The following is a 12,093-nucleotide window of genomic DNA, read 5'->3' on the forward strand; positions in this document are numbered from 1 at the left end:
AAGATGGCAAATGGTATGTTGGCCTTCATAGCGAGAGGATTCGAATACAGGAGCAGGAATGTCTTGCTGCAATTATACAGGCCTTGGTGAGACCACATCTGGAGTATTGTGTGCAGTTTTGGTCACCTTATCTGAGGAAGGATGTTCTTGCTGTGGAGGGAGTGCGGTGAAGGTTCACCAGACTGATTCCTGGAATGGCAGGATTGATGTATGAAGAGAGATTGGCTCGATTAGGTTTGCATTCGCTAGAGTTTAGAAAAATGAGAGGGGATCTGAGAAACCTACAAAATTCTAACAGGACTGGACAGACTAGATGCAGGAAGAATGTTCCCGATGGCGGGGGAGTCCAGGACCAGGGGTCACAGTCTAAGGATAAGGGGTAAGCCATTTAGGACTGAGATGAGGAGGGATTTCTTCACCCAGAGAGTGGTGAACTGGTGGAATTCTCTACCACAGAAAGCAGTTGAGGCCAAATCATTAAATATATTCAAGAAGGAGTTAGATATAGTTCTTGGGGCTAAAGGGATCAAGGAATACGGGGAGAAAGCGGAAACAGGGTACTGAGTTTGGATGATCAGCCATGATCGTATTGAATGGCGGTGCAGGCTCAAAGGGCCGAATGACCTACTCCTGCTCCTATTTTTCTATGTTTCCTATGTTCTAAAGAAATTTCTCCTCATCTCTGTCCTAAGTGGCTTCCCCTTATTTTGAAATTGTGTCCCCGGTTCTAGACTCCCCAACCAGGGGAAACATCTTACCTGCATCTACCCTGCCCACCCCTTTAAGAATTTTGTAGGTTTCAATGAGATCACCTCTCATTCTTCGAAACCCTAGAGAATACAGGGCCAGTTTCCCCAATCTCTCTTCATAGGACAGTCCTGCCATCCCGGGAACAAGTCTGGTGAACCTTTGTTGCAATCCCTCTATGGCAATAATATCCTTCTGAAGGTAAGGGGACCAAAACTGCACACAGTACTCCAAGTGCGGTCTAACCAAGGTTCTATACAATTGAAGCAAGACTTCACTACTCCTGTACTCAAAACCTCTTGTGATAAAGGGTAACATACCATTAGCCTTCCTAATTGCTTGCTGTACCTGCATGTTAGCTTTCAGTGACTTATTGACCAGGGCACCCAGGTCCCTTTGTACATCTACACTTTCTAATCTCTTATCATTTAAGAAATACACTGCACATCTGTTCCTCCTACCAAAGTGGATAATCTGACATTTTTCCACATTATATTCTATCTGCCACTTTTTTGCTCACTCACTAAGTCTGTCCAAATCCACTTGAAGCCGCTTTGCACCTTCCTCACAACACACATTCCCACCTAGTTTTGTGTCATCCGCCAACTTGGAAATACTACATTTGGTCCTCACATCCAAATCATTGATATATATTGTGAATAGCTTGGGCCCAAACACTGATCCCTGCGGTACCCCACTAGTCACAGCCTGCCAACACGAGAATGATTCGTTTATTCCTACTCTCTGCTTTCTGCCTGTTAACCAATCCTTAATCCATGCCAGTATATTATCTCCTATCCCATGTGCTTTAATTTTGCAAACCAACCTCCTGTGGGGGACTTTATCAAAAGCCTTCCGAAAATCCAAGTATACCATGTCCACCGACTCCCCTTTATCAATTCTGTTAGTAACATCCTCAAAAAACTCCAACAAGTTTGTCAAACGTGATTTCCCTTTTATAAATCCATGTTGACTATGCCCAATCAGATCATTATTATCCAAGTATCCATTTATCACATCCTTTAGAATAGATTCTAGCATTTTCCCCCAACGACTGATGTAAGGCTAACAGGTCTGTAATTCCCTGTTTTCTCTCTCCCTCCCTCCTTAAATAGTGGGGTGACATTTGCGACCTTCCAATCTGCAGGAACTGCTTCAGCATCTATAGAATTTTGGAAGATGATCACCAATGCATCCACTATCTCCATAGCTACCTCTTTCAACACTCTGGGTTGAAGAATGCTAGGTCCTGGGGACGTATCAACCTTCAGCCTCATTAATTTCTCCAATACAGCCTTCTTACTAATATTAATTTCCTTCAATTCCTCATTCCCCCTAAACCCTTGGATCTCTAATTCTGGGAGATTTCTTGTATCTTCCTCAGTGAAGACGGACACAAAGTAATCATTTAGCTTCTCTGCCATTTCTCTATTGTCCATTATAAATTCTCCTGACTCTGCCTGTAATGGACCCATATTTGTCTTAGCCAAATGTTTCTTTTTTACATACCTATAGAAGCTTTTACAGTCCATTTTTATATTTTTTACTAGTTTACATTCATATTCTATTCTCCCTTTCTTTATCAGTTTCTTGATCCTCCTTTGCTGTATTCTAAAATCCTCCCAATCCTCAGGTTTACTACTATTTCTCGCAACTTTATAGGCCTTTTCTTTTAATCTTATACAATCCTTAACTTCCTTTGTTATCCACGGTTGACTGCCTTTACTTTTGGGGTTTTTGTGCCTTGAAGGAATGTATAGTTGCTGTAAACTATGTAATATTTCTTTAAAGACTGTCCATTGCCTGTGTACTGTCATATGTTTTAATGTATTTTCCAATCCACCTCAGCCAATTTGCCCCTCATACCTTCATAATTTTCTTTGTTCAAATTTAACACAATGTCTTCAGATTAAACTACTTCACTTTCAAACATAATGTAAAATTCTATCATATTATGGTCACTCATCCCTAAAGGTTCTTTTACAACAAGATTATTAATTAGACCTTTCTCATTACATAATACTAGATCTAAAATAACCTGTTCTTGTCGGTTCCACAACATACTGCTTTAGAAAACCATCCCTAACACACTCCAGAAACTTGTCCTCCACAGCATTAGTGCTCATTAGGTTTACCCAGTCTATATGCAGATTGAATTCACCCATGATTACTGTATTACCCATGCCACATGCTTCTCTAATCTCCTGAGTAATACCATGCCCCACACTATCACTACTGTTTGGTGGCCTATAAACAACTCCTACCAATGTTTGCTGCCCCTTGCTGTTTCTTAGCTTCACCCAAACAAATTTCACATTTTGTTCTTCCAATCTGAGATCTTCCCTTACTAATGTACTTATCCCATCCCTTATTATCAGCACAACACCACCTCCTTTTCCTTTTTGTCTGACCTTCCTAAATGTTGAATATCCTTGAATATTTAGTTCCTAGTCTTGGTCACCCTGTAGCCACGTTTCTGTTATGGCGATTAGATCATACCTATTTACCTCTATTTGGGCCTTTAAATCATCTACTTTGTTGCGAATGCTGCATGCATTCAGGTAGGGTGCCCTTAACTTTGTCTTCTTGACATTATTCTGCATTCTAAGCCGAGTTGATGCTTGCCTTTGTTTTACCTGCCTTCCAATGTCACTTGCTACTTTTCTACCTCCTGTTACCAGCTTTACTTCCTTCCAATGTAAGCTACCCCTTAGGTTCCCATCCCCCTGACAAGCTAGTTTAAACCCTCCCCAACAGCACTAGCAAATCTCCCTGCGAGGATATTAGTTCCACTCCTGTTAAGGTGTAGCCTGTCTATCTTGTACAGGTCCCACCTGCCCCAGAACCGGCCCCAATGCCTCAGAAATCTGATGCCCTCCCTTCTACACCAGTTCTCCAGCCACATGGTCAATCGATCAATCCTCCAATTGCTATGCTCACTAGCATGTGGCACTGGGAGTAATCCTGAGATTACTGCTTTGGAGGTCCTGCTTTTTAATTTCCTTCCTAACTTCCTAAAATCTGCTTTCAGGACCTCATCCCTCTTCCTACCTATGCCCTTGGTACCAATGGCTGTTCACCCTCCCCCAGAAGGATGTCCTGCAGCCGCTCCCATGACATCCTTGACTCTGGCACCAGGGAGGCAACACACCATCCTGGAATCACGTTTTCTGCCGCAGAAACACCTGTCTGATCCCCTGACTATCAAATCCCCTATCACCATTGCTCTTCCATTCTTCTTCCTCCCCTCCTATGCAGCTGAGCCACCCGTGGTGCCACAGAATTTGCTGTGGCTGCACTCCCCCAAGAAACCATTGTTCTCAACAGTATCCAAAATGGAAAACCAATTAGCAAGCAAAATAGACTCAGGGGACTCCTGCACTGCCTGCTGGTTCCCTTAGATTGCCTGGAGACCACCCATTCTCTCTCTACCCTCATGCTCCTAACCTGAGGTGTGACCACCCCCCTAAACTTGCTATCCACGTAATCCTCTGCCTCGCGGATGCACAACAGTGACTCCAGCCGCCGCTCGAGTTCCGAAACCCGGATCTCAAGCGTCTGCAGCCGGTGACACTTCCTGCAGATGTGTTTGTCTAGGACACATGGTGCGTCCAAGACTTCCCACATACCGCAGGATGTACATTCCACTTGGCCAAGTTGACCTGCCATAACGTAACTTTAAAAACTTTTTATTACAATGAGAAGTAAAATAATTTACTGGGTACTCACCAATCAACTGTACTGAAGAGAGAGGCAGCTACTGGAGGCTGAAAAAAGGTAGAAGAAAGAAAGGAGCTCCTCCCTCACGCACCAAACTCACTTCACACTCTATGCACTCAGATTTATTTTCTTCTTAATTTATGTTCCCCTCCTTCCCAAACTCCTTCAATTACCAAACTCCCTTAACACACTGTGCCCTCCAGCAGCACTCAGTGCAGACATGTCGCAGTCCCCTGAATTTATACTCTGAAGACAATGCTGTGTCAGCTCTGCTAGAGCTCTGCTACAGCTCAGAAACCAGTTTACGCTAACTACCTAATTAACTAGCTACAGCTATTCTCCGAGCTATTCTCCGAGTGTTAGTTTAAAACTGCAAGAAACCTAACTTACCTTTGAACTGAGACAGTAATTTCAATTAATTGCTAGATGTAAACAAAACAAAACTAGTCTTGAGAGATTAACCCTTAAAATTCACTCACCTACCAAACTCCCTTCTTCACACTACGTGCAGACGGTACTCCTTCAAAAAGTAACCGCAACACTTAACATGATTGACAACAACACAAAAGCAACACTGTCTTCTCCTCATCTTCAGGTAGAGTGAATGACAATACACTATAGTGGATGTTGCTGAGCTGGAATGTTCTGATGTTGGGTATAAAGGATCTATGTTTGCTGAATACTTAATAAACTTTTCTCTATCTTCCTTTCCCTGTAGGGAGTAACAGGACGATCTGGAATTCCAGGACCCGCTGGTCCCCAGGGAGGAGCTGTAAGTGTCAGCACACATTTATTAACCAGTTCCAAATACACAGATAGTCCACACTATACACTAGCTGGCCAGACTGGGCCTTGATTCACCAATCATTTTTCCGGTTCATCAAAGATACAGTTGTGCTCAAATTCTGACTTTTTTGGAAAAGATTCATGAAAGTTTTGGAAAACGGGATCTGACTTGTGGGTGGATTATAGCAGGCATGTGGATTTGAAGAAAGCTCACTAAGGGCATTTACAGAATGGGGATGAGGAAGAGGAGAAAAAAAGACCATTGAGAGGGAAGGAGAAAGACTGTACCAGGTCACATGGTGCCGAGTGTAGATACAATAGGTGTCAATACAATTCCCAATTAAGTCACACTCTTGTGTAGATGTGTGGAAATGACAACAGTACATGGACTTCCCACACTTCCCTGTCAACAGGAAATGGAAGTATGTGATGGAGCAAAGGTGGATATCACAGCACACTGGACATACGAACATATGAACATACGAATTAAGAGCAGGAGTAGGCCACACGGCCCATCGAGACTACTCCACCATTCAATAGGTTCGTGACTGAACTGATTATTTCACATTTCCACCTATCCCCAATTATTTTCCACCCCACACTGAGTACACAGGGTCATTCCCATGCTGCTGTTGAATAAGCAATCATAGCAAAGATATCAGTGGGTGTTGCTGGAACTGATTGCTGTATCTGAGATTAGCTTTTAATTCCAGATTTTTTCTCTCAATTAATTGAATTTAACTTCAAACCAGTTGGCTTGGTGGGATTTGAACACTGCCCCAGGAGCATTAACCTGGGTCTCTAGATGACTAGTCTAGTGACATGACCACTATGTTACCCTCTACCAGTTAAAAGTTAAGAGGAAGCTATGACACCATCGCTAAAAATCCAACACGTTCACAAATATCCTTCAAGAAAGGAAACCTACAGTTCATATCTTGTGAGACTCAGTGCTTCAGGAACAGTACCCCAAGAAAGTCAGCACCTTCAGGAACTGCACCCTAGTGAGAGTCATCACCTTCAGGAACTGAACCCGAGTGAGAGTCAGTACCTTCAGGAACTGCACGTAGTGAGAGTCATCACCTTCAGGAACTGTATCCCAGTGAGAGTCAGCACCTTCAGGAACTGTACCCCAGTGAGAGTCAGTCCCTTCAGGAACTGTATCCATGTGAGAATCAGCACCATCAGGAACTGTATCCCAGTGAGAGTCAGTACCTTCAGGAACTGTATCCATGTGAGAATCAGCACCTTCAGGAACTGTATCCCAGTGAGAGTCAGTACCTTCAGGAACTGTACTCCAGTGAGAGTCAGTACCTTCAGGAACTGTACCCCAGTGAGAAGCAGCACCATCAGGAGCTGTACCGCAGTCAGAGTGAGCACCTTCAGGAACTGTTCCCCAGTGAGAGACAGTACCTTCAGGAACTTTATCCCAGTGAGAGCCAGCACCATCAGGAGCTGTACCGCAGTCAGAGTGAGCACCTTCAGGAACTGTTCCCCAGTGAGAGACAGTACCTTCAGGAACTTTATCCCAGTGAGAGTCAGCACCTCAGGAACTGTACCCCAGTGAGAGTCAGCACCTTCAGGAAAAGTATCCAAGTGAGAGTCAGCACCTCAGGAACTGTACCCCAGTGAGAGTCAGCACCTTCAGGAACTGTACCCCAGTGAGAGTCAGCACCTTCAGGATCTGTATCCCAGTGAGAGTCAGCTCCTTCAGGAACTGTACCCCAGTCAGAGTCAGTACCTTCAGGAACTGTATCCCAGTGAGAGTCAGCTCCTTCAGGAACTGTACCCCAGTGAGACTCAGCACCTTCAGGAACTGTATCCCAGTGAGAGTCAGTACCTTCAAGAACTGTCTCCAAGTGAGAGTCAGCACCTCAGGAACTGTACCCCAGTGAGACTCAGCACCTTCAGGAACTGTATCCCAGTGAGAGTCACTACCGTCAGCAACTGTATCCCAGTGAGAGTCAGCACCTTCAGCTCATGTCACCCAGTGAGAGCCAGCACCATCAGGAGCTGTACCACAGTCAGAGTGCGCACCTTCAGGAACTGCATCCCAGTGAGAGTCAGCACCTCAGGAACTGTATCCCAGTGATTATCAGCACCTCAGGAACTGTACCCCAGTGAGAGTCAGCACCTTCAGGAAATGTACCCAAGTGAGAGTCAGCACCTTCAGGATCTGTATCCAAGTGAGATTCAGCACCTCAGGAACTGTACCCCAGTGAGAATCAGTACCTTCAGGAACTGTACCCCAGTGAGAGTCAGCACCTTTAGGAACTGTAGCTCAGTGAGAGTCAGCACCTTCAGGAACTGTATCCCAGTGAGAGTCAGCTCCTTCAGGAACTGGACCCCGGTGAGAGTCAGCACCTTCAGGATCTGTATCCCAGTGAGACTTAGCTCCTTCAGAAACTGTACCCCAGTGAGAGTCAGTACCTTCAGGAACTGTATCCCAGTGAGAGTCAGCACCTTCAGGAACTGTATCCCAGTGAGAGTCAGCTCCTTCAGGAACTGTACCCCAGTGAGACTCAGCACCTTCAGGAACTGTATCCCAGTGAGTCAGTACCTTCAGGAACTGTACCCCAGTGGGAGTCAGCACCTTCAGGAACTGTATCCCAGTGAGAGTCAGTACCTTGAGGAACTGTACCCCAGTGAGAGTCACAACCTTCAGGAACTGTACCCCAATGAGAATCAGTACCTTCAGGAACTGTATCCAAGTGAGAGTCAGCACCTTCAGCAACTGTCCCCTAGTGTGAGTCAGCACCTTCAGAAACTGTCTTCTAGTGAGAGTCAGTACCTTCAGGATCTGTACCCCAGTGAGAGTCAGCACCTTCAGGATCTGTACCCCAGTGAGAGTCACTACCGTCAGCAACTGTATCCCAGTGAGAGTCTGCACCTTCCAGAACTGTACCCCAGTGAGAGTCAGCACCTTAAGGAACTGTACCCCAGTGAGAGTCAGCACCTTCAGGAACTGTACCCCAGTGAGAGTCAGCACCTTCAGGATCTGTATCCCAGTGAGAGTCAGCTCCTTCAGGAACTGTACCCCAGTCAGAGTCAGTACCTTCAGGAACTGTATCCCAGTGAGAGTCAGCTCCTTCAGGAACTGTACCCCAGTGAGACTCAGCACCTTCAGGAACTGTATCCCAGTGAGAGTCAGTACCTTCAAGAACTGTATCCAAGTGAGAGTCAGCACCTCAGGAACTGTACCCCAGTGAGACTCAGCACCTTCAGGAACTGTATCCCAGTGAGAGTCACTACCGTCAGCAACTGTATCCCAGTGAGAGTCAGCACCTTCAGCTCATGTCACCCAGTGAGAGCCAGCACCATCAGGAGCTGTACCACAGTCAGAGTGCGCACCTTCAGGAACTGCATCCCAGTGAGAGTCAGCACCTCAGGAACTGTATCCCAGTGATTATCAGCACCTCAGGAACTGTACCCCAGTGAGAGTCAGCACCTTCAGGAAATGTACCCAAGTGAGAGTCAGCACCTTCAGGATCTGTATCCAAGTGAGATTCAGCACCTCAGGAACTGTACCCCAGTGAGAATCAGTACCTTCAGGAACTGTACCCCAGTGAGAGTCAGCACCTTTAGGAACTGTAGCTCAGTGAGAGTCAGCACCTTCAGGAACTGTATCCCAGTGAGAGTCAGCTCCTTCAGGAACTGGACCCCGGTGAGAGTCAGCACCTTCAGGATCTGTATCCCAGTGAGACTTAGCTCCTTCAGAAACTGTACCCCAGTGAGAGTCAGTACCTTCAGGAACTGTATCCCAGTGAGAGTCAGCTCCTTCAGGAACTGTACCCCAGTGAGACTCAGCACCTTCAGGAACTGTATCCCAGTGAGTCAGTACCTTCAGGAACTGTACCCCAGTGGGAGTCAGTACCTTCAGGAATTGTATCCCAGTGAGAGTCAGTACCTTGAGGAACTGTACCCCAGTGAGAGTCACAACCTTCAGGAACTGTATCCCAGTGAGTCAGTACCTTCAGGAACTGTACCCCAGTGGGAGTCAGTACCTTCAGGAATTGTACCCCAATGAGAATCAGTACCTTCAGGAACTGTATCCAAGTGAGAGTGAGCACCTCAGGAACTGTACCCCAGTGAGAGTCAGCACCTTCAGCAACTGTCCCCTAGTGTGAGTCAGCACCTTCAGAAACTGTCTTCTAGTGAGAGTCAGTACCTTCAGGATCTGTACCCCAGTGAGAGTCAGCACCTTCAGGATCTGTACCCCAGTGAGAGTCACTACCGTCAGCAACTGTATCCCAGTGAGAGTCTGCACCTTCCAGAACTGTACCCCAGTGAGAGTCAGCACCTTAAGGAACTGTAGCCCAGTGAGAGTCAGCACCTTCAGGAACTGTACCCCAGTGAGAGTCAGCACCTTCAGGAACTGTACCCCAGTAACAGTCAGTACCTTCAGGAACTGTATCCAAGTGAGAGTCATCACCTCAGGAACTGAACCCAGTGAGAGTCAGCACCTTCAGGAACTGTATCCCAGTGAGAGTCAGCACCTTCAGGAACTGTCCCCCAGTCAGATTCAGTACCTTCAGGAACTGTACCCCAGTAAGAGTCAGCACCTTCAGGAACTGTACCCCAGTGAGTGTCAGCACCTTCAGGAACTGTACCCCAGTGAGAGTCAGCACCTTCAGGAACTGTACCCCAGTAACAGTCAGTACCTTCAGGAACTGTTTCCAAGTGAGAGTCAGCACCTCAGGAACTGCTTCCCGGTGAGAGTTAGCCCCTTCAGGAAATGTGTCCCAGTGAGAGTCAGTACCTTCAGGAACGTTACCCACGTGAGTGTCAGCACCTTCTGGAACGTTACCCTCGTGAGTGTCAGCACCTTCAGAAACTGTCTTCTAATGAGAGTCAGTACCTTCAGGATCTGTACCCCAGTGAGAGTCAGCACCTTCAGGAACAGTACCCCAGTGAGAGTCAGTACCTTCAGGATCTGTACCCCAGTGAGAGTTAGCACCTTCAGGATCTGTACCCCAGTGAGAGTCAATACCGTCAGCAACTGTATCCCTGTGAGAGTCTGAACCTTCCAGAACTGTACCCCAGTGAGAGTCAGCAGCTTCAGCTAATGTCACTCAGTGAGAGCCAGCTCCATCAGGAGCTGTTCCGCAGTCAGTGTGAGCACCTTCCGGAAGTGTTCCCCAGTGACAGTCAGCACCTTCAGGAAATGTCAGCCAGTGAGAGCCAGCACCATCAGGAGCTGTACCACAGTCAGAGTGCTCACCTTCAGGATCTGTATCCCAGTGAGAGTCAGCACCTTCAGAAACTGTCTTCTAGTGAGAGTCAGTACCTTCAGGATCTGTACCCCAGTGAGAGTCAGCACCTTCAGGATCTGTACCCCAGTGAGAGTCAGCACCTTCAGGAACTGTATCCCAGTGAGAGTCACTACCGTCAGCAACTGTATCCCAGTGAGAGTCTGCACCTTCCAGAACTGTACCCCAGTGAGAGTCAGCACCTTCAGCTAATGTCACCCAGTGAGAGCCAGCTCCATCAGGAGCTGTTCCGCGGTCAGAGTGAGCACCTTCCGGAAGTGTACCCCAGTGAAAGTCAGCACCTTCAGGAAATGTCACCCAGTGAGAGCCAGCACCATCAGGAGCTGTACCACAGTCAGAATGCGCACCTTCAGGAACTGTATCCCAGTGAGAGTCAGCACCTCAGGAACTGTATCCCAGTGAGAGTCAGCACCTCAGGAACTGTACCCCAGTGAGAGTCAGTACCTTCAGGAACTGTACCCCAGTGAGAGTCAGCACCTTCAGGAACTGTACCCCAGTGAGAGTCAGCACCTTCAGGATCTGTATCCCAGTGAGAGTCAGCTCCTTCAGGAACTGTACCCCAGTGAGAGTCAGTACCTTCAGGAACTGTATCCCAGTGAGAGTCAGCTCCGTCAGGAACTGTACCCCAGTGAGACTCAGCACCTTCAGGAACTGTATCCCAGTGGGAGTCAGTACCTTCAAGAACTGTATCCAAGTGAGAGTCAGCACCTCAGGAACTGTACCCCAGTGAGAGTCAGCTCCTTCAGGATCTGTACCCCAGTGAGAGTCACTACCGTCAGCAACTGTATCCCAGTGACAGTCTGCACCTTCCAGAACTGTACCCCAGTGAGAGTCAGCACCTTCAGCTCATGTCACCCAGTGAGAGCCAGCTCCATCAGGAGCTGTTCCGCGGTCAGAGTGAGCACCTTCCGGAAGTGTACCCCAGTGAAAGTCAGCACCTTCAGGAAATGTCACCCAGTGAGAGCCAGCACCATCAGGAGCTGTACCACAGTCAGAATGCGCACCTTCAGGAACTGTATCCCAGTGAGAGTCAGCACCTCAGGAACTGTATCCCAGTGATTATCAGCACCTCAGGAACTGTACCCCAGTGAGAGTCAGCACCTTCAGGAAATGTATCCAAGTGAGAGTCAGCACCTCAGGAACTGTACCCCAGTGAGAGTCAGTACCTTCAGGATCTATATCCCAGTGAGAGTCAGCTCCTTCAGGAACTGTACCCCAGTGAGAGTCAGTACCTTCAGGAACAGTATCCCAGTGAGAGTCAGCTCCGTCAGGAACTGTACCCCAGTGAGACTCAGCACCTTCAGGAACTGTATCCCAGTGGGAGTCAGTACCTTCAAGAACTGTATCCAAGTGAGAGTCAGCACCTCAGGAACTGTACCCCAGTGAGAGTCAGCTCCTTCAGGATCTGTACCCCAGTGAGAGTCACTACCGTCAGCAACTGTATCCCAGTGACAGTCTGCACCTTCCAGAACTGTACCCCAGTGAGAGTCAGCACCTTCAGCTCATGTCACCCAGTGAGAGCCAGCACCATCAGGAGCTGTACCACAGTGAGAGTCAGCACCTTCAGAAA

The 12,093-nt window shown here is 47.3% G+C and overlaps 1 protein-coding gene across 1 annotated transcript in view; it reads left to right on the forward strand.

Moving 5' to 3' along the window:
- col9a2 (procollagen, type IX, alpha 2) overlaps window positions 1–12,093 on the forward strand; it is a 159,022-nt gene that overhangs the window by 16,907 nt on the left and 130,022 nt on the right. Inside the window, exon 7 of the mRNA XM_068011034.1 lies at window positions 5,186–5,239. Coding sequence (XP_067867135.1) covers window positions 5,186–5,239 — 54 coding nt within the window. The remainder of the gene's footprint in view (window positions 1–5,185; window positions 5,240–12,093) is intronic.

This window comes from Heterodontus francisci, chromosome 31 (genome assembly GCF_036365525.1).
Source record: "Heterodontus francisci isolate sHetFra1 chromosome 31, sHetFra1.hap1, whole genome shotgun sequence".
In the NCBI taxonomy this organism is placed as follows: Eukaryota; Metazoa; Chordata; class Chondrichthyes; order Heterodontiformes; family Heterodontidae; genus Heterodontus; species Heterodontus francisci.